The sequence below is a fragment of the Trypanosoma brucei genome, chromosome 10 (assembly GCF_000210295.1).
Source record: "Trypanosoma brucei gambiense DAL972 chromosome 10, complete sequence".
Classification (NCBI taxonomy): Eukaryota; Euglenozoa; class Kinetoplastea; order Trypanosomatida; family Trypanosomatidae; genus Trypanosoma; species Trypanosoma brucei.
In genome coordinates this window covers 2,925,478-2,950,755 of record NC_026743.1, presented here as the reverse complement: position 1 = coordinate 2,950,755, position 25,278 = coordinate 2,925,478, and the positions used below count along the sequence as shown (strand labels likewise).

Genomic DNA, 25,278 nt, shown 5'->3' with positions numbered 1-25,278 from the left:
TTGTTTTTTTTTTCTTTTGGCCTGCATACTCCTCCTGAACTCTTGTGCCTTTTCTTTTAAAAAACAAAAGAAAACAAAGAATTGGCAAGTGCGATTTGTTTTTTTTTCCATTAATTTGTGTGGGATAGATTTCTTTTCAATTATTGCTTTTATCTGCTTGCTTTTTTTTTTCGTTTTAATATTTACTGGTGTTGATATTTCTTGTTTTGTTTTGGTATTGTCTATAACAGAAGAGGAAGAGATGGCGAGTTGAGTGTGCACAACTTCCTTCATGTGCCAAAACGGCGTTGTAATAACCACCAAACTTTTACCTTTTCCCTTCCCTTCTTTTTTTTTCTTCCTCTTTCTGTTTCTTTTCATTCTAAACACGCATTCAGATAAACACCTCGCCCCTTTACCAAGTTGGGCGGTTGCATCAGCAGCAGCAATCAAAAGATAATAAAAACGATAGCAATACAAGATAATGATAACCTGAAAGCTGAAGGTGGAAAAAGTGTTGTTGTTTTTTTTTTTTGTGGTGCCCCTGCCGCGGTCGTATGTAAATAAAAGGGGTTTAAATACCCTTTCGTTTTTTAGCAGTTTTATCTTTTTCGTTATATTTTCCTTTACGGTTTCCCTCCCTCCCCCCCAATGTTTGTTTGAGACTTTTTTTTTGTTTTTGCTTCTTTATATATATATATATATATATATATTTCATCCAATGCTCACTCTCTTCTTCGGTACAACACCTATATATGACGGACAGCAGCATATAGTGTAGGCATGTGTCGCAAAAAAAAAAAAAGAAAAATACTTTAAATATGTATATATTTATGTTTACACAGTGAACTCTGTATCTCCCTTACAACTGTAACTTGACTCCGTCCATCGCTCCATCAATCACTGTGTCTATCTGCATATGTCCCTCCATCATTGTTTTGTTTAGTTTTCGGCTTCTTTTTTTTTTAAAAAAAAAAATTTACTTCATTCTGTTTTTATTTCCTTTTTTGTTTTACTTTTTTCCTATCGCTTCTCACCTACCCGTGCTGTGTTGCGTCTTGTTGGTGTGTTGTTGTGTTCCTTTGACCGCATGTGAGGCGTGCAGCAACCGTCGCAGATTTATGCAAATATAATTACGTTTATAAATAAATAAATAAGCTATAATATATACTATATATTATAAATATTATATATATGCTGCCCCTGTTATCATCTTTTGTAAATTGACTCTACGTTGACCTGTGCATATTTTTGGTGGAACCTGTTTGAATCATTTCCCTCCTCCTCCTCCTTTTACTTTTCCTTCAATCCGTTTTTTGTCATTAGTTTTGCTTAATCGTAGGATATGAAGAAGCCACCAAACAGTTGAACAAATAAGCAGTGGGGGGAAAAGGCATCGGTTTGTCGTTTGCGTTCCATTAGATTATATTTGTTGTTGTTGTTGTTTTGGGAGGGGTATTCTCGTTTTCACCCATCCTTTACAGTGTTTTACACTTAAATTCTTTGTTGTGTTTACTGCCCGTGAAAATCTCTCTTTCTCTAATTCATTTCTTTCCCCCTTCTCGTTGTATCTCTTCTTGTTCCAATGTATGAACATTACTTATGGTTGTGGTAAAAGAAAACTGAGTTGGGGAGACACGCCACATCTCGTAAGACGGGAGCTAGGGAAGCGGAGTCGAAGACTCAGTAGAGGCAAGAAGGCATCGCGAAAGTTGGGGGTCGTGGGCAGAAGAAAACAAAATTTTTTTAAAAAGAGAAAGAGAGGGCTGCAACCAACACCAGTGATAACGTCGAGTCGGCTTTCAATTGGCATTTGACTTCGTTGCTTCGTTTGTTTTTGTTGTTGTTTTATTCCATCTTCCCGTGCTTATCCTCCTTCACAGGGATCAGAAGCATCTGTCGAAACTCTTAACCAGGAGGGGAGGGGAAGGCGGTGTCTTTGAGCGTTATGAACAATGACCTTGAGCGATCAAGGCGACTTTATCAGACACTCCACCTTCCAGATTTCAGTAGCATTGAGGAGGTGAGACAGGCTTACAAAACCCTCGTCCTTAAGTATCATCCGGACAAAAATCTACACGACCCGACGGCAGCAGAGAGGTTTAGATGCGTTACCCTAGCGTATGAGATTCTTTCCAACGAAGAGAAAAAGAGGAAATACGACACGGCGTTGCGAGTGCGTCAGCCGCTTGGTGTGGGCTCGGTCAGATGCGGTAGTACCACACCCCGTTCGGTTGCGAAAGGAGGTAAAGTACCCACACATTGTGCAACCACCAGCATCTATGAAGAGCTCAACACATATGCACTACGGAAGGCAGAGCGGCCAGGTCGACGCGCGCCCTCCGTTAGCACACCACGGGGAGTACGACCATCACTCTATACGAAAGAGCAGCGGATGTTTTTCAGGAAGCGCGAGAAAGAACACCAGGCGGAACTCCGCAAGCGATGGGAGCAGGAAAAGCGTGAGCAATGGGAACGGGAGCGGGAGGCCCTTCGCAAGCAACAGATGAGGCGAGAGGAGACGCAGCACATTTTCCAGTTACATAGGGCTGTTAATAGTGCCAGGCGTACGAATTCATCACGGGTGCAGCGCGGTACATCAGCCCATATTTCTGCAGATAATGGTAGACCCACAGTCCGTTCCTCTGCCGCGCAGCATCCCCGGATGAGCACCAGCATCAGCAGTAGCATGTTCACGCCCTCACCGAGAACCCGCTGCGCCTCCACAGACGGTTTGAATAAACGAATGGGAACTAGAAACCGATCGGTTGTAAACAACGAGTCCGAGACGGTGCTGCACCGAAGGGTGGGGCGAGAATCAGAGCAGCGAATTAGGCCAACAGGACTGCGACCTCGCGGGGCAGCATTGATAGAAAGTGAGAATACGGTTCGTAGGGCTATTGAGGCTGCCGCAGGACTTCGTATGAAACTCCTGTACTTACAGACGAAAGAGTTGTGGCAGCGGGCTGTGTATGTTGAAGAAAACCACCTCGCGCGGGAGGTCCTACACCTGTTGGAAGAAGAAAGGAGGTATCCAATGTTTGCGAACAACCCGGGCTTCTTCATAAGTATGTGTAATAGACAGTACAAAATGCTGTACACAGATGAAGCAATTAGCTTTGCTACAATTGTTCTACAGGAGCGCGAAAGTACAAGGAGGTTGAGCATAAAGCAGGAATATGAGAGTACGCTGCTCAGTTATCGGTGTATGCTAAGCCTTTTCCAAAGGAAACTAGTGATGAACAAGTTATTAAAAAGACAACGGGGACGCATTGAGGAGGAGGAAAGGTTGTTTCGAAACATGTTGTATGTATCTATGCACGAGTGCGGAGCCCGACATCAATTGCAAGAGGCCGAAAAAGACGAGGTGACGCAGCTGATAAGGCGGAGAGCGAACGAGCGACATATTGTATATATGAAGTATGGAGAACAAGCAAGGTTAGCAGAGCGTAAGTCGAATGCGGTTATCACTGCTTCACTGCAGAAGGAAGTTGAGCGCCTCCAGCATGCCCTCAAGTCGTTGGCAGTGCAACTTCCTTATGAAAGAGAATTACGCTTTATTTCTGACATTTCTGCACGTGCAGCAGTCAATGTAAACGAAGCTAAACCTGACATCTCGGTAGTGCCTCCGTGCGGCGTTACCGTGCAGACACGTGGTGAAGCAAGCGGTGCGCAGCGCGACCCACAAAAAACCTTCCATCGCAGAGTGAGTAGCGTTGGTGATGGAAGCAATTTCAATGTCAAGTTGTCAGCAACTGCCAAAAGGGGAAGCTCTCCAGGTTGTGCAGTCAGACGGGAACGTGCTGCTCTCGTACAGCAGCTGAGGAAACCACAGGGTTGAGGAGGTTTTGTCCATGATTGTGCTATCCTTGGTTTTGTTGTATTTCTCACAAGCTTTTTAGATTTGTCCCTCGTTGTTCTCGAGACATACCATATGGATACTGGGTTTTTTTTTTTCGTGTGTCATGATTTTCTTTTTCTCTGTTTTGTTGGGGGCACTTTGTACATTTGTGGGACAGCAGCAGTGCGGTTTTGTGAGCAGTGCCGCATGTGACTTGCAACAAGAACCTGGGCATCAAGGTCATCTTTGTACATTGCAGCGGATTATGGCAAGTTCTCGAATGCCATTGCTGTAATTGCGAGTAATTGTTCGACTTGGTGCTTGTTTGTTTGTTTGTTTTTTCTCTCCTCCTCCCCACACACATATTCCTTACTTTTTATACATTAACGATAGTAAACCGTACCAACAGTTGGGGGAGGAGGTAAGAGAGGGTGGTCCTTTCCATATCAGTAGCTCTGGTGATACAAGCAGCAGGTAATGCATCCCTCATAGCAACGGCGCGCCACGTGATGTTCTCATGAGCGTGCGCAAATGGGGGGAGGGATGTTTATTGCATGCGCATGTTGTGTATTTTTTGCTTTTGGGGTTCCTAAATTAGATGAAGTGGTACTAATTGGTTTAGTTAATGTCTAAGTGGTGGTTCGGCTGACTAGAGCATCCGCGGGTGTGCATCATATTATCTTTTTGTTGTCCGCGCCGTTGACTCCACCGCTGTCTTTGGCGTGTAGGAACGCACAAACACCTGAGAAACGAGTTATGTGTAGGGTTGAAAAGGCAGATATCTGTAACCTTTAATGTTGGTGTTGCACTTGAGTGTGAGTAGCGTTTACCTTTCCTTCGACAAATTGGTTCCGACTAACCGAAAGGAGGCCGGGAGGTTCACGAAACTGTACAAATGAATTTACTTATATATGTGGGCGGTACTGTGTTGTTAACACTACGAAAAGGCTCTAAAGGGAGGCCCGAGCCACCTTCGCCAAAAAGGCGACTTTGATAACCACAATTCACACGTGCACTACTCGGTTCTTTTATTTCCTTTATTTTTTTTTCTTAGTGAAATTGTTGGTGGCCGTATTGCTCCTGTACGGGTGTTGTTGTTTTTTTTTGTGTGTGTGTGTGTGCTAGAGCGACAGCAGGGAAGACCTCGCAACATCAGGAATTACTGACGAGTTTCTTTGTTAGAGTAAACCATGGGCTATACGTTCTCGCGTGCACAGATGGAGGATTATAAGGAACTTGTGAAGGGTCGTTTCTCTGACGGCGCGATTGAGTTTCTTTTCCTTAAGTTCCATCGTGCAGCACCCAACGGTATCATGACACCGGTGGATTTCAAACACTACATTGAGAGCACGGAAGTGTTTAAAACATACAAGCACACCCATTCGAAGTCGTATCTCAAAAATGTAGATGAAGACAGTGAAGAAGAGGATGGAGGGGGAGGTGGGGAAAGAATAGGGTCATCGAGTTCGGAGATGTACGAGCATCTTTTCAGGGGTTATGACCGTGATTGTGATGGGGTTATATCCTTTAGCGAGTTCCTTCTGTACCACTTGGCAGTTATTTACAGTACGGAGGAACTTTTTGTGGTTGTGTTCAATGCCTACGATGCTGATCAGGATGGGTTTCTTTCCCTAAACGATATTGTCACTACCATCACCGCAGCAACGAAGTATGTTGGTGACTGTGATATAGATGATCCGGAGGTGAAGCGTGTCATAAACGAGGAAGCACAACGGCTTATGATGTTTCTAGATGTCCGGAAGGATGGACGCATTCGGCCAGAGGATATGAGACTAATCACGCAAAAGCATCCGGAGGTGCTGGAGAAGATGAAGAATTTGATGTAGTTTAGCAGTTGTGTTGTGCATCCTGCGCATAGATTGGTGCTGAGGCACCATGCAGGCTTCCCCTTCTCATTGTTCGCAGCGCCCATATGAATATCCCCTCCGCTGGGTCTTAATTTTTTATATATCCTTCAGTTTAAGGGGTGTCAATTCCGTCCACTGTTTGAATAGTGTTTGTCCCTCTTTCAACCACCCTCGGCCGTTGTCGCCGTGTGTCCACTAGCGGATGCGCAAATGCCCTTTGTTATCGTTCATGTACACCGCATATTAGCATGTGTGCGGGTATTCGCTCCAGTTTCCTTTACTTACTTTTCCGCTGCCTTGTTTTTTTTGTAGCACTGGAGAAACAGAGACATTGAAAAGATAAGAGGAGGGTGCCAGACACCATCCAAAGAAGGACGCGCATAGGGGAAAGAATACTATAAAAAAGGAGACTTAGTTTCTTGGGGCAAATAGCTATTTCATCTGCACCCACACTCCTTAAGTGATCACGAGTACGGTTTTGTTGTTTTTTACGCTTGTTTTTACAGAATTCGTCTGTATTGTTGTTGTTATTGTTGTACTGTAGTATTGTTATGTCCGTGAAAAGGAACACCCAGACACAAAACCGACGGTCTTTGAAGGGGAAAGGCGCAATCGTCTCTGTCAGCGATAAAAAACCTGGGCAGCAAACAGCTGGGGGATCGGCTGCCACAGATGCAACCCGTTGTGAAGGAGAGACAGTTTCCAACGTTGCAGGTAACAGTGTGAACGAACATGAGCACACTTCCAACCAGCAACAGCCCAGCGAGGTGAGTGCAAACCAAAAGGGTGTTTGTGTCACCGTCCCACCCCTTGGGGTAGGTGTACGGCATAGTAAGGAGGATAAAGAAGGGAGGTTACACGTTTCACTACTTCCTGGGTCCCGAAAGGAAGGCCTGGAGGTGACGGAGGACGATACCCCTAAACACAGCTCCACAACCTGTGGAGATACGTTAAGTTCATATGGACAAGCTCAAAACGACAGCCAAGTGGACGATACGGCTACAATACACTCAAACGAGCGTATGGCACTGTCTCAGGAGGGGGAACCCCACATTGAGCAGTACTGTGACCGCTCAGATGATACAAAAGGTGACCCACAGGCCACTCCACGCAACTTTGGCACCACTTTGGCCGCACCGGCCACAGACTGCTCAGCAAGCATATCACCCCATGGCGAAGGAGGAAAACAATCACTCCCAACGGAAGAACATGCATTTGCCTCATCTCCTCCACTCCCTCCAGGGAAGTGCAGAGGCACGTCGGAGGGGGACGGGGAAAGGGCGGACAGGGGTGCAGTTGTTGAGTCAAGGCAACGTGGGGACATACATTTTCCAACGCAAGGAATGTGTGAAGTCCAGCCGTGTCCGACGAGGGAGCGTTTGAAACCATTGCCCGTAGGAGAAACTTGTGCTACCGCCACAACAAAGAAGGAAAACGACCTCCAGAGTCAGAAGGATCTTCTTTGTCCCGGTGCCGATAGTTTACAAATAGCAACGAAACACTGCGACCCTCCTAGTAGTCATTCTAGTAGCTACACCTTCACTCCTGAGGTGTCGCTGGCGCTCTGCCAGCTGATCGACAGTAATGTTATTGCGCCCCTGTCGAAAAATGTTGAGGAGATGGCTCTGCACCGTCGAATGCAACTGAACCGTCTCGCGGGGTACCTCAATGATGCCATCAATAATGTAGCATGGGGAAAGGGGGTAAATTATGGGGAAAAACGGTACTATGTTTTTGGTAGTCTGGCATCAGGGACTGTGCTGCCCGACGGTGATAACGATATGACGATTGAGGTGGACGGGCTTTTGAATCCAACCAAGATTGAGACGCAAAGCGAAGCCCATGCTGATTCTTCTGATGGCGCAGCTGGAAGTAGTTGCAGCAGTAGCATCAGCGGCACATCGTCTCAAGCAACCACTGTTGCGGGTGGTGAATTGCTCTCGAGCGTGGCGGACTACCTTCGGGAAAACAACAAGTCTGTGTATGTCGACACTGTTGTTGTTGCTGAAGTTCGTGTCTTAAAGCTTGTAATGGACGGAAGCAGCTACGATATAACGGTAGGGCAACTTGGGGGTGTCAGTTGCATACGTTTTTTGCACGAGATGGACATGAAGATCGGATGTAACCACCTTTTGAAGCGAACTCTGCTGCTGATGAAAGCGTGGTGCTGCTACGAGGCGCATGTTCTCAGTGGCCAGGGAGGGTACATATCCTCCTACGCGGCTACTGTGATGATTATTTCTATGATAAACACTGTTGAGTTTCTTGAAGATGTGGAACGGGAAGAGCGAGGCGGTGAAGGCGACGGAAAACATCTGGACGAGAGGCAGCGTGGAGAATATCAACACATCTCGCCGCTTCAGTTATTTGCGCGCTTCCTCAAATATTTCAGTTATTTTGACTTTGAAAGTTACTGCCTCACGTTGTTTGGTCCTGTTCCGTGCGACAAAATAAATAATGTGCCATTAGACCTCGATCTTGTTGAGTCACAGGTGGAGCACTTCCAACAACCTGGCGGCTCAGCTGTGTTTGGTCTAACAGCCGAAGGTCAGGAGGCGTTGGGGCATTGCCTTCGCCGACGTGCTAAGCAGCTCATAACTCCCAGGGAATTAAAGAGGATGCTATCACAGGAAAGTCACCGTCCTCAACGGGGAAAGGCGGGGCACTTCCCACCCTGCGCCCAGGCTAACAAATCGCACCCCAGCAGCAACACTCCGGAGAGCTTCACGCCTGAAGCTGGAAAGGAACATGCCGTCAGCCGCGGCCACGCGGACGATGGCGGACGAGCATCGGGCCCCGTGACAACCACAGTTAACTTTCCCCTTCGAACTATGAATGTCATGGATCCGCTGCGGTGGGGTTCAAGTGTGTGTCGGGGCGTTTGCCGCAACCACCTTCAGCGCATTTATCGTGCTTTTCGGGAGGGTCTCGTTCTTTTTAAAATGGGATCGGCGAAGCTTGCGCAATCTCTGCCGACTTCTCGGGGCCCGAGCAGCGGGCTTGGTAGCGGTGTCACGGGCAGTGTAACACGCGAACCGCAATTCTCTGGGGCACTGGGCCACTATTTGGTGGATGCCGCAGCGTACAACAGATGTGTAGACATGACGGGGCACAGCATTCTCCATGAACTCTTCGGCCAGACTTTGCACTATGTGCAGCGTTACTGTCCGGAACATTTGCCGGTAAGACCACGTGTGGCTCTAACAAGCTGCAAACAGTGTTCGCAACCAACATTTTTCTGCGTTCCCAATGTACAACAAGTATTGGAACCACAGTTTCTTTTCGACTCCCAGGAAAGGGTACTCGGAAGCAATGACGAATTTGAAGGGAGAAGCAGCCAACTGTCGACTCCATCTGATAATGCTTATATCTCCCATCCTGGTCTTGGAGTTCTGAAGAACCAGCAGCCAAGACAGCAGCACCCTTCCTATCATTCGGTGAAGACTGTGCCCGGTCCACTCCCTGTGAGTTGCCCTCCTCCCACTACATCCCTGTCACCCGCAGCTCCCGCAAATCCTTTGCAACATACCAATTGCACAGATGGGGGTGCATGGCTGGGAGGAGCGGGGAGTCAAGTCCACGGAAAACCCACAGCGAATTCAATGTCAACACGGAACCAGTTATTACGTGGAATCCCGCTTATGCGGGTTGGTTTTAGGAATGTAGGCACTCTGCGAAACCATTGCACAGCGCCACCCGCAATGCCTTTGGGGGGAACCTTTCCGTACATGCATGATGTTTCTCCCTTCCCGTGTTACCCCACAGGACCTGAGAGAGCTCCAGAAGGAGCATATTACTCGACAAAAAAGCTAAGGGAGGATGAGGGGTTCATGATGAATTTTGTGCCTCCACATCTTTCGCGTGGCCAACGCTTCTACGACCCGATAGCACCCTTGGGTCAAGGAGGTATGTAAACCTTTTTGGGGATATGCAGTGTCTACATCACCAATGATGTGTGTGTGTGTGTGTGTGTGTGTCTGTGTGTGCACGCGTCCATCATGCCAATACAGCGGTGGCACATCACTATTGATGTCGGGGAAGGATCCTCCATCGGTGAAACTATTACGTTCAACATCGTTGCTGACATGGGAAAGGAGGGAGAACAGATGAAAAAAAAACATGGGTAGGGAATAAAAGTACAAGGTAGGTCTATGCGGATGTCAGGACGCTCCTGTGTGTGCAACTGCTGAAATTATCTTGCTGCTACTTTTCCAGTGAGTGATTGAGACCCATCGTTTTTTGCTACTGATCTTGGCGACGTTTTTGTTTTGTTTTTCCTTTTTTGTTTTTTTTTTGTTTTCGGAGATTCACCACCTCTCGCGTGCCGTGAGCGGGACACGGCGAATAAGGAAATGTCGATTGTTTGCACTTGGTAAACAATTCAGGTCTTCGCTTCATTGATGCCTCCAAATAACTTTGTGAGGGTGGTGGCGTATGTTTGTTTGGTTTATAACTCCCTTGAGCGTGTGACGCCGAGGCTCACTTATGGGTTTTAGCGGGGATGGCGCGGTGCATCATTGGGGCTCGGCGGGTGACCTTTTGGAGTATGGAGCAGTTTGCCTGTTTGTTAAGATCTTTCCACCGGAATGGTCAAGTTGTGGTGAATAAAAATGAATCCAGTCAACGTTTCGCGTCACTCCGTCCTTTCCTCATCGACCTTCCGTATTCGGCGGCAATGAAATTATTAATACGCTTATTTATGTTATCTTTCCACTTTTATCAGTTTGTATGGTGTGTTGCTTTAGTTGGATATTTTATATACATATATATATTTGTCAAGGTGATTGGTTGTGCTCCCTAACAGCTTTTGTTTTTGTGTTCAGCACGCGAGGGGTGAAGTAACACCGACGGGATATGAGACGGGATGTGGCATGCCGGTCAAACTCCTGCTTGTAAATTTTTCACTTCAATATTTTAGTCCATCATCGCACACAAAAAAAAAACACAAAAACACACCTTTCTGCTTTAACGCTATTCAATTTTGTCGTTGTTGTCTTCTTTCTCACCCTCTTTTTCTGGGGGTCGTGCGTCTTTCGGACAAACGCGCCTCCCGTCATCACGCCAAACCATCCTAATGGGGGATTCCTCCCCTTCGGCTTTTGCATGTGTATCGTTTTACATTAGCGCCCCCTTGTATGTGTTTTTGTTTTCGTTCAGTCTTGTCTCCGTCCGGCGGTCCAGGGCGGCATTATTTCTCCCTAGCTGATGGTGAGAATGGGCTCCCATCACTGCTAACTGACATCACCGTTCGCTTTATTTGTTCGTCCTGTATGCATTAGTGTATTCCCTCTCACTTATTGCGGCATTCTCTGTCAATATTAATATTTTTTTTAGTTGGCCCTCATTTACTTTTGTTCTCCCGCCCCCACCTTTCCTCAATCATCTTCTCGTTCGTGTTGACGGCCCCTGCGCTTCATGCAGGCGCTCAAATGTCCGTATATGGGAACGGCGGTGACCACGAGTGGACTCCATCGTTTTCCCCACCATTATACGTACAGCGGGCGCAGAAAGTGCAAACTTTACTACGGGAGAATGGGTGTAGCTCGTTCATTGATGCCGGTTGTTCGCGTGGCGGACTGCTACGCCATATACTGACCTCCCAGTTACAAGAACATTCTTTCAGTCGCGCGCTCGCGATCGATTTGGACAAAGTGGCGTTGCATGAAGCCAAAGAAGCGATAACAGCACTAGGATTCTCATCCCCCGTTGCACTTCTGCACCCCATGCACGTTGAGTTCGTTCAAGGGGACCTCACGAAACCACCGGTCTTCACTCCGTTTCAAGAAGACAAGGAAAGGGAACGGGAAATCGGGAAAGAGGCTACACAACTGGGAGAAGCGGTTCCTCGCACCCAGTTATCACACCAATACGATGCCGTTATCTCCATTGAAGTGTTAGAACACATAAATGTTCGTGATGTTCCCCTCTTCACCGAGGTCCTTTTTGCCCACCTTGCCGCGGCTTGCGGTGCGCGGGTTGTAGTCATTACAACACCCAATCGCGATAGAAATGGTATCGGTAATGCCAAGAGTAGTGTGACCGGTCAGTTCGGAGGTAGCATTCAACCGCGGTTGAACGGTGCTCCTCACTCTTTGCCAGGTTTACCGTACAACGTGAGACACGAAGACCACAAGTTTGAAATGACGGCGGCGCAGTTCCGACGATACTGTGATTACGTCATAGAAGCGTATCATCCACGCTGGGTATCTTACACACTGTTTGGAGTTGGGGAGATGTTTACACAGGGTTCAATTTTTCATGCAGGTCCTGATCGTGTCGCAGTGCGTCGCCAGAAGGTATTGCCATCCTTACCTGTCACGCTTGATGCGTTAAAAGAGACACGATTCCCCCTCTCCCAGCTCTCGGGTGTCCCCCCATTAACGCCGTCCGACGCAGGAGGGAGTGAAATCAATTGGACACATGATATGCTTGCTCGGGGTCGTCTTTTCCCATGGGAGGAAGTCTTTGGTGAACTGTCAACGCGACCAGACGAAGACATGTTGTGCTGCATCAGGACGACCTCTCCTTACTGTAGCCTACCTCCCGTCGAAATGCCATATAAACCGCTATGGAACCGGATGGGGGAAGCTGTACGCGGTGCCTTCGCCGCTGCTGCGATTGAGGATGAGGCCGTGCAGGAGCATGACAGTTATTTGTCATTTGCGGATGTGAGCGTCAATTACCACTATCGATTTTTTGCTCCGTTCAACGCGAGTCTTTGCGCGCTAATATCGTGTATGCTGAGGAAAGTGCACCGGCGAAATGGAATTTGGAACCCAAACGATCGTCCAGCACGTCCTCTCGTCAGGTGTTCCGAATCCGCCTCGGGTTACGTGCGTCTTGTCCTAGCGTGGATTCTTTACGACTGCTGGGGCGTAGATGCCCTTAAACGAGGCGTGGGAGACGACTCTTATGGGTCCGCGCGTCGTACTCTATCAAGTGATGAAATGAAAGTGCTGTTGTTTTTATCCTCTTTGGGATTTTTTCCAGGCTCTGTGCACCACCTCCGGAGCGTGCTTCATCGAGGACGTTTGCTTACAGGTAGCGGTAGGCGAAGAGGGGTTGGAGGCAACAGGCGAGCAGCGAGTGCAACATCAGTTTGCAGTTCTGAGATTGACAAGGCTAACCGGGAAAAGATCCGATGGCTTTCCTACGCTCTTTTCCAGCACGGCGTTAGTGCACGTCACATCGCGAGTTGCTGGAATAATGTGGCGTAGCGTATGAGATCATTTAACTGCTGTGTGGTGCAAAGTGAATAGCCGCTGGGGAAGAGCATAACCCTTGGCTTGTTTGCTGTGCTTTTTTACGGATTTTAATTTCACCTCATGCATACATGGGCACGTGTACATTTATTTGTCTTCTTCCTCACAATCATTCCCCCTCCCCTATTTGCATTCTCACACAAGGGTACTTAAAAAGGAAGACAAATAAAACGTAACTATGGGTGACGACACGACCACGAAGTCGAAACGTGACGAGACAGAGGAAGAGCGCCGGGCACGTAAGGAGAAGGAACGTGCCGAGCGCAAGGCCAAGGAAAAGGAAGAGAAAAAAGAAAAGGAGGAAAAAGAGGTTGGGAATGATGGGGAGAAGGAGAGAAAGTCAAAGCGTGACGAGACAGAGGAAGAACGTCGAGCACGTAAAGAAAAGGAACGTGCCGAGCGCAAGGCCAAGGAAAAGGAAGAGAAAAAAGAAAAGGAGGAAAAAGAGGTTGGGAATGATGGGGAGAAGGAGAGAAAGTCAAAGCGTGACGAGACAGAGGAAGAACGTCGAGCACGTAAAGAAAAGGAACGTGCCGAGCGCAAGGCCAAGGAAAAGGAAGAGAAAAAAGAAAAGGAGGAAAAAGAGGTTGGGAATGATGGGGAGAAGGAGAGAAAGTCAAAGCGTGACGAGACAGAGGAAGAACGTCGAGCACGTAAAGAAAAGGAACGTGCCGAGCGCAAGGCCAAGGAAAAGGAAGAGAAAAAAGAAAAGGAGGAAAAAGAGGTTGGGAATGATGGGGAGAAGGAGCGAAAGTCAAAGCGTGACGAGACAGAGGAAGAACGTCGGGCACGTAAAGAAAAGGAACGTGCTGAACGGAAGGCCAAGGAAAAGGAAGAGAAAAAAGAGAAAGAAAAGAAGGAAATGGAAAAGGAAAAGGAGGAGACCATTGACGAGGACGGGGATGACCTTCAAGATATTCTTAGTAACAAAAAGGGAGCCAAGCAGGCGTCCCCCAGGAATGAGCAAGGTGTGTCACCGGAAAGTAGACGAGGACGCACAACTGCGCTAGTAGCTGGGCAGAAAACAGAAGAACTGGCAGCGGCGATGGCGGCTGAGAATCATGCTATTCGCCAGGCGGCGCACGAAGCAAAGGAAGCAGCTCAACAGAATGAGAGACGCCGTGCTGAAGAAGAGAGAGAACGAGAAGCACTTGAACGCCGTGAACTGCGGAGAAAAGAGCGGGAGGAGAAGCGAAACAAGCGGGGAAATGACTCCAAAGCGACGACGGGGCCTCTGGGCACAAGCGCGTTCGCCGCGGAAGACCTCCAGCGGCAGGGGTATGTCACCCAGTTTGACAAAGATTTACAGCGTGCGACAGCACTGCGACGGTTGGTAGATATGGATGATGTTGCGGCTGCCCTGGTTGATGCGCCGCCGCAATCTCAATATGACATGTACATCCGAAGCTTTGGGGAGTCGGGTCGTAAACAAGTAGGCGTACAAAATCCCGCAGAGGAGGATCGTACGGACGTCGGAGTGCAAGCGGAGCGTGTGCGGGTAAAAAGCCGCGGGGTGGAAGTGCCCCGGGACCTGGGATTATGCCCAGAGTTGCATACAAATAACGTGGCACAATTTACCACGGGAAAGGGAGGAACGGACGGGGGCACTGTGACAGAAAATACCCAACAACAGCAGTTTGCTGACGGGGCGCTGTTGGCGGGATTTCTGAACCGCGTCTTTCCCATCATCCGCGCTGCTATGGATGAGAACGAGGGAGTGGGTTCGGATGCAACAAAGGCAAAAAGTGAGACACAGTTCTCGTCATCGTGTGTCTCCTTCTGCTTTTCTGCCGCGCGGAACAGGCCTGTGCTCAAGGTCCTCTTTAATCCCTGCAATCCAACCTATATAGTGGCGCTTCATGGATCGTGTGTGGAGGAAGGGCCCTCCAAGGAGATGGATCGTTACATGTCAGTGATTCTCCTCTGGAGTATATATGACAACACTGCACCAGAGAAGGTACTTGTCTCACCATCAGTGATCACGTGTATATCCGCAAGTCCGCGAAAACCCTACTTGATTTATGGTGGGTCTGAAGACGGTTCTGTTTGTTTATGGGACACCCGCGAGCCGGAGAGAAATCATACGACAGCCGGCCGTTATGAAGGACATAGATTCCGTCTTCCCTCCTTCTCAACATCGTGGCAAGCAGGTAATCACTTGGCACCGTTGGTTTCGGTTACTGTTGCAGGGTACAACACAGCAACGGGCATACGGAAAGATGAAGCTGAACAACTAGTTTCACTCGATGCCTTCGGTGAGACACACTTTTGGGTCGTGAATGAAAAGGATCAGGCGAAGGGCGCCATCATTGATAATGAAAATGGATTGAACATGTTCTCCACCGTTCGACTGCTATTGGCGGCGTCCAAAGGCAGCGATCGTGCAAACTCAGCATCGCTATCGCAGGAAGCATTTGCCATTGATTTTGTGCCGTCCGATCCGTCTCATTACGTCGTGGCGTGCGCCGAGGGAGTGCGTCACATTAGCCGTTTCGGTAGTGTGGCCGCTCCATCAGTTTACGGGCCCTCCTCGCGATTTTTTAATCAACCCATTGTTGTGCCGTCGTGTGTGCAATACAATCCTGTGGATAACAGAATCCTTATGGTCGGGTACGATGATGGCAGTGTTAGGGTGTATCTGCACACCGAGGGTAGTCCACAGATATCTATTCCCCTTAGCACTCATCGTGTTACTGAAATTCGCTGCAGTCTAATGGACAAGTGGCTGTACTGGGTTTTGGACGCAGGTGGTATGTTTTATTTGCTTGATTTGGCGAAGGGGGAAAGGGAACTGCCCGTTTTTTCGCAATCCCTTTCCCAGACGAACGCCGGTATTTGCACTTGCTTTGACACGCCACCGGAGGCAAAGGCGGAAAGCCGTATGGTGGTATTTGGGTTCGAGAAGGGTGAGGTTCAGCTTCACACATTGAATGATCTCACTCACTCGCTAAACCCAGATAGGAACGAACTCTGGTTGTAGCAGATAAATAGATCAACCGATGAGCACGTGCCTGAGAGACCACTGCTTGGGGGGGGGCGACATATGTGTAGTTATGAAGAAATATATATATTGCCTATAATTTTTTTGGTTGCGGACAAAGGGAGGGAAGTGAATGGAAATTGGTTCTGAAATTATTTTTATCGCTTAATACTCGTGCTACATTCTACACCCTTGCCTTTTTACGTAGTGACATTATTCTCTGGTGTCAACAAAATGATCATTGCGGTGCCGTGGGCGTCTGCACCCGCGGGGAGGTCGGCATCCCCCCTTTAAAAAGGCTCAATGGATGTGGTGCTTAGTGGTAAAGTGGCTTTCGATTCCGCAGTGAATGTTCGACGCCCGAATATTACGGGTCGGTGAGTTTACCATAATAAAGGGTAGGCAGTTTTTGTATTTCAATGTCAATATCCAGAGACTCTATTCAGGCCAGTTGGTAGCTGTACGCAAAAAACTGTGCAGTAGGGGCCTTGAAAGTAGGGAACGCACAACCCGATCGTATGTGAGTTGCGAAATGTACTATCATAAGTGGAGAGGGAAGCTGCAGGGATTGGTTGGCAGCCGCGGCACGGGATCAGTTGGGCAATCGCCGCAGATTGGTGGCGGGGGGTGATGGTCCTCCAGACACCGGGTGCCAACCCTTAAACTGCATTCTCTGCAACGCATTTGAAATTTGCAGTTACCAACGTCGAGATCAAGCACGCTTCTCTTCGAACCCCTGGCGGCGCCTAGCGGTAATCCGGTGCTTGAACAAGAATATTAATTTGCTGGACTTGGGGAGTCTCGACATGCTTCTGCCGGCGTCCGCATTGGTGGCCAGTTTAATTTCGACAAGCCTATATCTCTAGTAGCCACGCACCTCTCTCTCTCTCTCTCTCTCTCTCTGTGTGTGTGTGTGTGTGTGTGTTTCGTGGCTCCAGCAGTTTTATCCAGGTGTTTGTTGGTCGTATGTTGCTTTGATCATAGTCTTGGTTGGTAAACATTTGGTCTAACCGTGACCCAGTAAATTCTAAGTGATGAATCCTTATCGCCTGCTTCGATTTTTTTTTTTTCCTACCCCTCTATTCTGCAATCTTTGCCCACTCACCCCCATCTCTGCACACACAATCCCCGGTCACGCTTCTGAGGACTGCTATGCGAACGAGACACCGTATATGGCGCCGGGTGCATTCACGAGGGACCTCAAAACGTCTTTTCAGTTCTTCCCATGTGGTGTGCCACCGTGCCTTGTATTAAAGGGGTTTAGTGCATGCAGAGAAGGTGTCCGAGTTACAGACCCTCTCTTCTACAAGTTCGGGAAGTGTGGCCACGTTGTGCCCAACTCTTTCAAATATATTTGGGGGGGGAGGGTGTCTTCCTCCCGCCTCTTCCTGTTGATTGCCGCGGCTTTGCACTGACGACCGCGCTTATTATGGGTGATCCTCCTTCGGTATCACCGAAGATGCTTAGGGGTGTGTAGGCACGGAATGATGAAAAGATGATTTTCTCCACTCCAGTGAGTTGAGTTGTCATGGTTACCGGCAGAATACGGGCGGGAAGATCGCTTCGATGCGCGTTTCGCCCTAATCCAATTTCGAATGTAGCGCATTCCTCTTTGTGCTTCTGCATTATTTTTCCCACCAAAGTATCAACTTTATATATTAGGTGTGTCTTTCTGCAGTTGCTTCTTCCACTGCAATCTCATCTGCTATTGCACTCTCTTTCCAAACAACACGGTGGGAGAAAATAAGCTGCATAGAAGTCAGCGCACTCTTTCTACAGACTGTGAAAATCACCCTTCCATACACGGCTCGGGATTCCATCCTCCGCGCGACTCGGTCTTTCATTGTTTCCAGTACTTTATTCAACCCCATTTCCATTGGCGCTGCTTCCGCACGATGACTGCATGCCAATATTCAGATGTCCCTTTAATTCTGTGTTTTTCCGTGTTGCCGAAGATTATCGTTTCTGCAGTGGACTAACTGCCTAAACTCACCAGTTCATTTGTTGAAACTTTTCAGTCCGTCTTATTGAATATCCCTATTTTTTTCGGCGTATGAGCCCTCCTCCATTTGTCTTTTGCGTTTGCTTTTATACCCACCCGCGTATGGCAAATTTGTGTACACTCCGGAGCCAATGTCCAAGGAGCTTTAAGTATGGAGTGCACCCTGATTTTCGGTTTCGGAGCACCATCCCTCCACTGAATTCAGCCATTCAAGCGTTGGATTGTTTCGCGGCTATCGCCGGCTTATTATGCTTGGCAAGCGCCCTCTTTTAGCGTTTGGCATGGGGCGGTGTTCCGTCGCCCTCTTGCTTGCCGCTTTTCAAACAAATATCAGTCGAGTTTATTTGGGCACACCTTGTTTTGCGTGCTACGAAATCTCGGCAATCGCATGCGTTGTTGGGGTTGCATGCTTTCCACCCTCTCCCCGCTTGAAGTGGAGACTGAAAATCACTTAAAAGCAACGTCGTAGTTCATCTTTGCATGGATAAGTCCGGAGTGGAAGGTTGTAAGCGCTTCCTTCTGGGGAGCCCTGTTCGGCTAACACTACGGCATTGAGCGTCCGTAATCTTGTCCTTCCTAATTTTGTCGTTTGTTAAGCGTGCTTCAATACTTCTTTCAACGGCTGCAGCATGAGAGTCAATGGCTTTTGGGTCTTGGCATCGTTTGCCATGTTTTCTCGCCACTGTAAGGCTTAGTGGGTTCGAAGTGCCCAATCCAAGTGCCGTGTGCCCCGTCTTTTCCCCGGACATATAATGTATTGTTCCGAAGGCCGTTGATCAACACGCTCCATTCCTTGCTGTACCGCATCCCTCGGTTTTGCATTGCCTGAACTCATTGCTGTACCGTTCATATCATCACCGAATAAACCATGCATGAATCTCAGGTTCTTCTCGGGCTCTATGCTCGGCTTATTTGCCGCTGCGATAGAAAATGGGGTATAACGTCAATGCCTGAGAACGCGGCGCACCAACCCACACACCCTGACAACATGCTGTTTGCTGGCCTTTGCTGCTCAGTTGGCTGTGAAACTTTTTTTTCCAGCTCACTAGTGGTAGAGCTTTCGTCCACCGGATCAAATGTTCTTGCGCGCTCTACAAGCGCTGCCGCGCTGCGGGCATAGTTTTCCTCTGCTTCCATTGCGGTTTCCACCCCTTCAAAGGAGTTAGTAGTGCGTCCCCGATGGTTGTGGGCCTGGTCGTTGCAGCTACGCCTCCTCCTGCGCACAGCCTCGAGGCGTCCCAAATGCCATTCGCCCGTGAGCTTGTACGTCGCAGCGCCCTGTGTGATCGTAAAAAGTGACCTCATGTCCTCCGTGGGTTTGTTATATTCAAGGGCTTGTATGGTGACCCATCTCCTCCACAGCTCAGAAAACTCTGCCTCATCTTTGGAGGCAGTTTTAAAGCGACGGTAAATGTCACCTTTAACCTTTCGCAGTCAATCTCTCCCTCGCTACCGTTTTATCTGGTTTATTATTCTTTTGATTTTGCCGGTTTGGCGCTCGCAAAACGTCTAAATAGGGAGTTTTCCGGGTCTATGAATGAGCATCCTTGCGGCTGTTGGATTCTTGGCGGTACACTGCACATACGTATCCTCAAAACCCGGCGGTTTCTTCCTTTTTTTCTGGCGGGCGCCCCTTATGATATTGGGACAGGGATCGATAATGGGCGCGCTACAAATAATTACCTCAGTAAAGCACGGAGCTTTTCTTTGTCCCATCCATTAACAGTTTTGGAGTGTATCTTCCCGCACGCTCTCACAGCTGTTTTATTTAACACCCTCCTTTCTGCGATGAATGAAAAACAGCCGTTTCCACTATGGGGTCGTTTTCATGCGCACCAGGCAAACAACAGATGTTACAGCAACATTCGCTTTTTCAGCCACCATCAACACATCCTTTTACCCGTAGGCGAGGTTGAACTGCGCATAGTTTCCGAAAGCGTAGACAACCCGTTTTTTTCTCTTTTTTTTGAAAACAAAAACCTGCGGGGGTTTTCAGTGCGCACCCCCTATAAATTGTTCTTTATGCTGTATCGAAGGTGGACCAGTTTTAATAACTATAAAAGTTTCCCGCTGTTTTCCGGGGCGTCATCCCACTGTCTCTAAAGCGGGAATTTTCTGCTGAAAGCGGCAGCCCCCTGACTAAGCTCCGTTTTGTTGAGGTTCTGTTATTAGCAACTTCTAATCTCTGTTTCAGGCACCCGTCACCGTCAGCTTCCAAAAAAAAAAATTTCCCCCCCCCGGGGACGGGGGTCCCGGGTATCGCGGTGAGAGTTTGCAGCAGGTAATATGGCCACACGTCCTGGATTCTCCGTCGCCACAGACTATCCCTACTTATTTCCAGGTCTTTGTGGGTGCGGGGGGCGAACTGGGCTCGCGGCGGCAGGTGGAGCATTTGCGGGCAGCAGCGTAAACGGTTGTGCTTTCCGGGTTTTATTTATTCTCTTTCCCTTCGCCTTGCCCATTCCGGCTGGAGTAAGGGTTGACGAACTGCAGCAACCCCCTCCCCTACCTGTCCAGACAGGGGCACGTTTCTGTGCTTTCAGTCGTAGTGGCTGTCTTGCTTTCCCTAACCCCGGTGCGCGTTTGTTGAACTGGATGAAAGACTGCCAAGTCCCCGCGGGGTCTTTGCGTATGCGAGTGCTCCTTTCTTTCGGAATGCCGTCGGCGCCCCGTTACGGCACACAGGGGGCCACGCCAGGCTTTTACTCGGCTGCTGACTGGAGGAGGGGGGGGGGAGGGCTTAACGTACAGGAGGAGTTGACGTGTGCCTGCCCGTGCGGAGGGCCCCCGCTCAGAGTTTATTCATTCTAAGGGGCCCGGCGCACCGCGCGTAGGCGCCCTGGCCGGAGTCAGCTCGACGTCGCGAGAAGGGGCTGGCACTTGACCTTTTCTTGCTTGGATTGCCGGACCGTGGAGCCGCGGAGCATTAGAGGACTTGGTGCCGACACTTTCGCTCCGCTTGGGGCGCCGTTGTAGAACACGCTGTATTCCCTCTCGAATGAAACTCGTCGTGACAAGCTGATTGGGTACGATTTCGCCCTTTAGGTCTCATAATGAGAACTGGGAGGTTCCGGCCCGTTGTCACCGGTGCCGATGTCCACGTGATGTTGTGATGCCGGGTGTTTTATTCCAGTGGGAGGTTGTCTTCACTCCTAGGCAGCGCTCTGAGGAAATATCCACCTCTATGGGCAGAACGGTTTTGTGCCCGGTTTTCGACTTTGGGATCGTACCGGGGTCGTGTGTGTGTTAGGTAGCTTGATTACCTTGCTGGACCGTGGCGCTCCCACGTGCAGGTTTGCGCAGTTAATTGCACGAGCCCCTGGCGACGGGAAGGGATGCCACTACCCGTTAGCAACCGGAAGGGAGGTTTGTGTTGGTACCGTGACAGCTCCATATCTCAGCAGATTGGTCCGGGTTTGCCGTTTGCTCCCTGCACATTCTGCGCTTTCTCCGCTTGCTGCTTTTCTTTTTTAGTGTTTCCTCTCTGGTGATGGGGCAGGCGTTGACGGGCGTGAGTTGCATATATTTTTCTCGGATCTCAGCCCGCTGTGCAGCTTCTGATGGTGTTTGCGTTCGCAGCGTTTCGTATCGTCCACGGTGGGGTTATTCATTCCCATTTAGATCGAAAGGGTTTCGAGACTTCATATATGCGAATGATGATGGCGTTTTCGCTACGGCATACACATATAGAAATGATGAAACTGGTATCACTGTCACACTGATACCGTTACGTCACTTTGCGCATCCTCAATTCTTTCACCAAGTGGATTTGCTTTGTTGCCAGCATCAGTCAGTGCTAATGGAAGGCCGAACGCCCATGTCTGGAGCACCATATTCAACAATTGTGCCACCTCGTGAACTTTCTGCTGTTGTCAGACCCAAAGAACATGAGGATTCGGAAGGTTGGGAGCCGCGGGAAACGGAACTTTTTTGGCAGCCGTTTTCTTGGGGAGTCAGCAACTCGCCCAACTTCACTGTTGTTCATGCTGCCGATAAGTATGACTATGAGCGAATACCGTGGTGGTTCTCCCTGCGGTTTAACTTACCAATCGTGGGGAGCTTGGGCAGGGAAAAGCATTGCATAAACATGATAAGCCATCTTAAGACTCAAGGATACAAATCTTTTGCTATTCCATGGGGTGCTTCCCATATGCCTATTTTTAACGAAATCCTCATAGACAATGGTTTTGAGAATGTTGGGATGTGTTCGCTCGTCGTCGTCAGGCGCTGCGATGGTGACATAAGCGCGGGAGAGCACGAAAGAATGTATCGTTTGCAGAAGCGTCGTGATAATATGGGCACAATTGGCTGGTTAATAGCTACAGTTTGTTCGTTAACTGTATTGAGAAGCTTTGTCACAGTTGATTATACAAAGGGCTGAATATTGTGTATTATACGTACCTGGTTTTGTTCTCCCTTTCTACTTTGTTTACGGCCATCAGATAATACTTACTGCGCATTGTGTCTAGTGCCCTTCGTTCTGCAGGAAAGGTTCGCAGGTCAGTGAGAACGTACACCCCAGTTATGACCTTGTTTTCGTCACGAAAAAAAAAGTTGCATCATCATCAGTATCGGTTAATTTTCATCTTTTCTCTTTGTTGCCTCGTCGTTTTCAGTTTTGTTTTTGCAGCTCATTTTTTTTTTCAGATTTTACCACCTAGTATTCGCGTTGTATCCATGTAGGATGGTCTGCCGACGTATAATGAACACGAAAAATATTCTTCTAAGACTTTGTGGAAAGATGCATGTGCCACTCTAGGAAGTATTTGCTTCCGTCGGGCGCCGCCTTCCGGGTGCCACCTTTATCTGTCGAGGCTGTGCATATATGGGGGCATTTGGATATTGTGTCGGTGACTGGTGCCGGTGGTGGCGCTACTGTTTCTCTCGTCTTGACATCGTTATCTGCGTTGGTGTCTGACCGATAGTTTATTCAGAGTCGACAAGATATCTTTGGCAGGACCTACCAATACCTGCAGATATCCATTTTTTCGTTTGAACCGTTCTTTTTGTTTTTAAATGTGAATGAACAATATCGTTTTGTACGGAGTTAATGTATATATTTTTACCTTTTACCGACGTTTGTAGAGTGAGACGTGGTACAAACATCAAAGGATAACGTACCTCTATTTATAATTTGAATTATACTGGAGCTCTTATCACATTCCAGTAGGGTTCATATAAACGGTTTGGGGAGGGGATGCAACCGTTAATTGTGATATGAAGGGGACTGAATGTCGGTGTTGGTGGACTATGCCAGTCGCCGGAAATGACAAGCGTACGAGGCCATCTGTTCTAACTAAATGGCCCCTACTTCTGTTAGTGTTTTTAGTCAAATTAATGACTTTTTTTTTTTGGTGCTGACGGCTGACGCGTAATTGGGGGGTGACCTTGTTTCTAGGAAGATGTTCTGATGCGTTTGCACTCTAGCGAAGAAATAAAGTTTTTTGTTTTGCAGGAATGGGGGAAATCAGCACAAGGGCAGTCGCTAATTATTTTCTGTAACAACACAGACGCCTCTGCCACGACATGTTCTTTTTTTTTTTCGTAAAAGGGTTACCCTTCGACATCAACAAACACTTTACATCAGGTATGAAAGACTAGTTTTTCTCTTTCTTGAGCGGAACTATATCCGGAGGTGCATCTCTGTATGTCGGTGTGGGTGGGTGCGATTTCCCAACTTCCAAATTAAAGGGGGTGGAGACACGTCCAGTTGTTGTCGTTAGTGCTAAAACGAATTTGCTTCGGGTTAAGGTAATTTAAATTCATATACGTTGCTGTGTGGTGGCCTACCTTACCGCTTGCCAATGTAATGTAGGCTGAGGGGCACCCGTGGAATTCTCCTTTGTGTGGTTTTGTGTGGGGATGAGGTAACTTTGCATACTCAGATCGGGAAGGAGGTGCTTCAACTGCGACCGCAGTGTTTCGGATGGACATTCGTTAACAAAACTTGGATGGGAAGTGCATGTCATATCTCTTGCGGTTTACGAGTACCAACGCTTGCGCCGCACATGTACTGGTGCCAGTAAGTAGCACGCACTGTTCATTTGCGTGTGCACGAATTAGAATACACCTGCAGGCTCCTAGGTAAATACTACCTCACATATGCATGCGTTTCTGTGTTGTGCACAAGTAAAAAAAACCGCGCGTTGGTGATACACTAGCTTTGCACACTAACCGGAGGCGCCTGACGTGTCGTAATTCCCTCTCCTATATCTATCCGTGTGCTTCTGATAATTATTTGCTCATTGGCACCGTTGGTATTCTTTCCCGGTTGGTGTTATCTTCGTTATCTCCCCCTTTATTTTATTTTTTGTAATTGGGATAGAAACCCCCCTTTGTTGCAGGACTCTCTGTCGAAAGTGCCATGAGGCGTTTTTCTAACTGCTTGCTCTGTTTTGGTGCCATTACTCCCGTTGGCGACAGTAAACGGTTCTTTAAATCGGATGGGACACCCTATAATAGAGATGCGGCGAACAACTTGTATGGGAGTGAGCATACTCACAGGGGCGGCGTGGAGGCTTTATCGGAGGGAGTTGCCGCCGGTCAGTATGGGGAGCATAAACCTCGTGCTATCATGTTTGTTAACAAGCGTCCCGTTGAGATTATACCACAGGAAGAAAACTTACTTGAGGTGCTTGAGCGGGAAGGCATTCGCGTCCCTAAATTTTGCTATCACCCAATTTTATCTGTAGCAGGTAACTGCCGGATGTGTCTCGTTCAAGTCGATGGGACGCAAAATCTCGTCGTTTCTTGTGCCACGGTAGCACTTCCCGGTATGTCGATAATAACTGATAGCAGGCTGGTTCGTGATGCCCGTGAAGGCAACGTCGAACTTATTCTTATCAATCACCCAAATGACTGCCCGATTTGTGAACAAGCAACAAATTGCGACCTTCAGAACGTAAGCATGAATTATGGAACTGATATTCCACGATATAAGGAAGATAAGCGTGCGGTTCAAGACTTTTATTTTGATCCGCAGACACGTGTAGTACTCAATCGTTGTATTCACTGCACCCGCTGCGTACGGTTTTTGAATGAGCACGCTCAAGATTTTAATTTGGGGATGATAGGACGGGGTGGTCTTAGTGAGATCAGTACTTTTCTGGATGAGTTAGAGGTAAAAACTGATAACAACATGCCTGTCTCTCAATTGTGTCCCGTGGGAAAGATTTATTTGGGCGATGCTGACGAGAATAATTTAATTGCTGAACAACTAGACGTATCGTACGAGAGCGAGCGTGGAGATAGAGGAACAGTAACGTTAGGAAAATAGTTCGTGAGGCGTTTTTGAGCGATCTGTGCCACAGACGCTCACAAAATATCGACTTACTTTCTTTGGCTAC

At 48.2% G+C, this 25,278-nt stretch overlaps 14 protein-coding genes across 14 annotated transcripts; 11 read left to right on the top strand and 3 right to left on the bottom strand.

Moving 5' to 3' along the window:
* Positions 1-1,927: 1,927 nt before the first annotated feature.
* TbgDal_X15230 (chaperone protein DNAj, putative) lies at positions 1,928-3,820 on the top strand (the record flags this gene model as incomplete). The annotated part of the gene is made up of 1 exon (XM_011780386.1): positions 1,928-3,820. The coding sequence occupies one exon, from the start codon at positions 1,928-1,930 to the stop codon at positions 3,818-3,820; it is 1,893 nt and encodes a 630-aa protein (XP_011778688.1).
* Positions 3,821-3,866: 46 nt separating this feature from the next.
* On the bottom strand, positions 3,867-4,184 carry TbgDal_X15220 (hypothetical protein, unlikely; the record flags this gene model as incomplete). The annotated part of the gene is made up of 1 exon (XM_011780385.1): positions 3,867-4,184. One exon carries the CDS (start codon positions 4,182-4,184, stop codon positions 3,867-3,869), a length of 318 nt encoding a protein of 105 aa, XP_011778687.1.
* An 826-nt stretch (positions 4,185-5,010) lies between these two features.
* On the top strand, positions 5,011-5,667 carry TbgDal_X15210 (hypothetical protein, conserved; the record flags this gene model as incomplete). Its single annotated transcript, XM_011780384.1, has 1 exon — positions 5,011-5,667. The coding sequence occupies one exon, from the start codon at positions 5,011-5,013 to the stop codon at positions 5,665-5,667; it is 657 nt and encodes a 218-aa protein (XP_011778686.1).
* A 572-nt stretch (positions 5,668-6,239) lies between these two features.
* TbgDal_X15200 (hypothetical protein, conserved) lies at positions 6,240-9,602 on the top strand (the record flags this gene model as incomplete). The annotated part of the gene is made up of 1 exon (XM_011780383.1): positions 6,240-9,602. The coding sequence occupies one exon, from the start codon at positions 6,240-6,242 to the stop codon at positions 9,600-9,602; it is 3,363 nt and encodes a 1,120-aa protein (XP_011778685.1).
* A 587-nt stretch (positions 9,603-10,189) lies between these two features.
* Positions 10,190-10,489, top strand: TbgDal_X15190 (T. brucei spp.-specific protein; the record flags this gene model as incomplete). Its single annotated transcript, XM_011780382.1, has 1 exon — positions 10,190-10,489. The coding sequence occupies one exon, from the start codon at positions 10,190-10,192 to the stop codon at positions 10,487-10,489; it is 300 nt and encodes a 99-aa protein (XP_011778684.1).
* A 628-nt stretch (positions 10,490-11,117) lies between these two features.
* On the top strand, positions 11,118-12,905 carry TbgDal_X15180 (T. brucei spp.-specific protein; the record flags this gene model as incomplete). The annotated part of the gene is made up of 1 exon (XM_011780381.1): positions 11,118-12,905. The coding sequence occupies one exon, from the start codon at positions 11,118-11,120 to the stop codon at positions 12,903-12,905; it is 1,788 nt and encodes a 595-aa protein (XP_011778683.1).
* Positions 12,906-13,128: 223 nt separating this feature from the next.
* Positions 13,129-15,930, top strand: TbgDal_X15170 (hypothetical protein, conserved; the record flags this gene model as incomplete). The annotated part of the gene is made up of 1 exon (XM_011780380.1): positions 13,129-15,930. One exon carries the CDS (start codon positions 13,129-13,131, stop codon positions 15,928-15,930), a length of 2,802 nt encoding a protein of 933 aa, XP_011778682.1.
* A 1,344-nt stretch (positions 15,931-17,274) lies between these two features.
* TbgDal_X15160 (T. brucei spp.-specific protein) lies at positions 17,275-17,556 on the bottom strand (the record flags this gene model as incomplete). Its single annotated transcript, XM_011780379.1, has 1 exon — positions 17,275-17,556. One exon carries the CDS (start codon positions 17,554-17,556, stop codon positions 17,275-17,277), a length of 282 nt encoding a protein of 93 aa, XP_011778681.1.
* Positions 17,557-17,570: 14 nt separating this feature from the next.
* Positions 17,571-17,909, top strand: TbgDal_X15150 (T. brucei spp.-specific protein; the record flags this gene model as incomplete). The annotated part of the gene is made up of 1 exon (XM_011780378.1): positions 17,571-17,909. A coding segment is annotated over one exon (339 nt), but the record flags the coding sequence as incomplete, so codon positions are not given.
* Positions 17,910-18,829: 920 nt separating this feature from the next.
* Positions 18,830-19,237, bottom strand: TbgDal_X15140 (T. brucei spp.-specific protein; the record flags this gene model as incomplete). The annotated part of the gene is made up of 1 exon (XM_011780377.1): positions 18,830-19,237. One exon carries the CDS (start codon positions 19,235-19,237, stop codon positions 18,830-18,832), a length of 408 nt encoding a protein of 135 aa, XP_011778679.1.
* A 228-nt stretch (positions 19,238-19,465) lies between these two features.
* Positions 19,466-20,035, top strand: TbgDal_X15130 (hypothetical protein; the record flags this gene model as incomplete). Its single annotated transcript, XM_011780376.1, has 1 exon — positions 19,466-20,035. One exon carries the CDS (start codon positions 19,466-19,468, stop codon positions 20,033-20,035), a length of 570 nt encoding a protein of 189 aa, XP_011778678.1.
* A 183-nt stretch (positions 20,036-20,218) lies between these two features.
* Positions 20,219-20,743, top strand: TbgDal_X15120 (hypothetical protein; the record flags this gene model as incomplete). The annotated part of the gene is made up of 1 exon (XM_011780375.1): positions 20,219-20,743. The coding sequence occupies one exon, from the start codon at positions 20,219-20,221 to the stop codon at positions 20,741-20,743; it is 525 nt and encodes a 174-aa protein (XP_011778677.1).
* A 679-nt stretch (positions 20,744-21,422) lies between these two features.
* On the top strand, positions 21,423-22,313 carry TbgDal_X15110 (hypothetical protein, conserved; the record flags this gene model as incomplete). Its single annotated transcript, XM_011780374.1, has 1 exon — positions 21,423-22,313. The coding sequence occupies one exon, from the start codon at positions 21,423-21,425 to the stop codon at positions 22,311-22,313; it is 891 nt and encodes a 296-aa protein (XP_011778676.1).
* A 1,983-nt stretch (positions 22,314-24,296) lies between these two features.
* On the top strand, positions 24,297-25,208 carry TbgDal_X15100 (electron transfer protein, putative; the record flags this gene model as incomplete). Its single annotated transcript, XM_011780373.1, has 1 exon — positions 24,297-25,208. The coding sequence occupies one exon, from the start codon at positions 24,297-24,299 to the stop codon at positions 25,206-25,208; it is 912 nt and encodes a 303-aa protein (XP_011778675.1).
* Between the last annotated feature and the right edge of the window lie 70 nt (positions 25,209-25,278).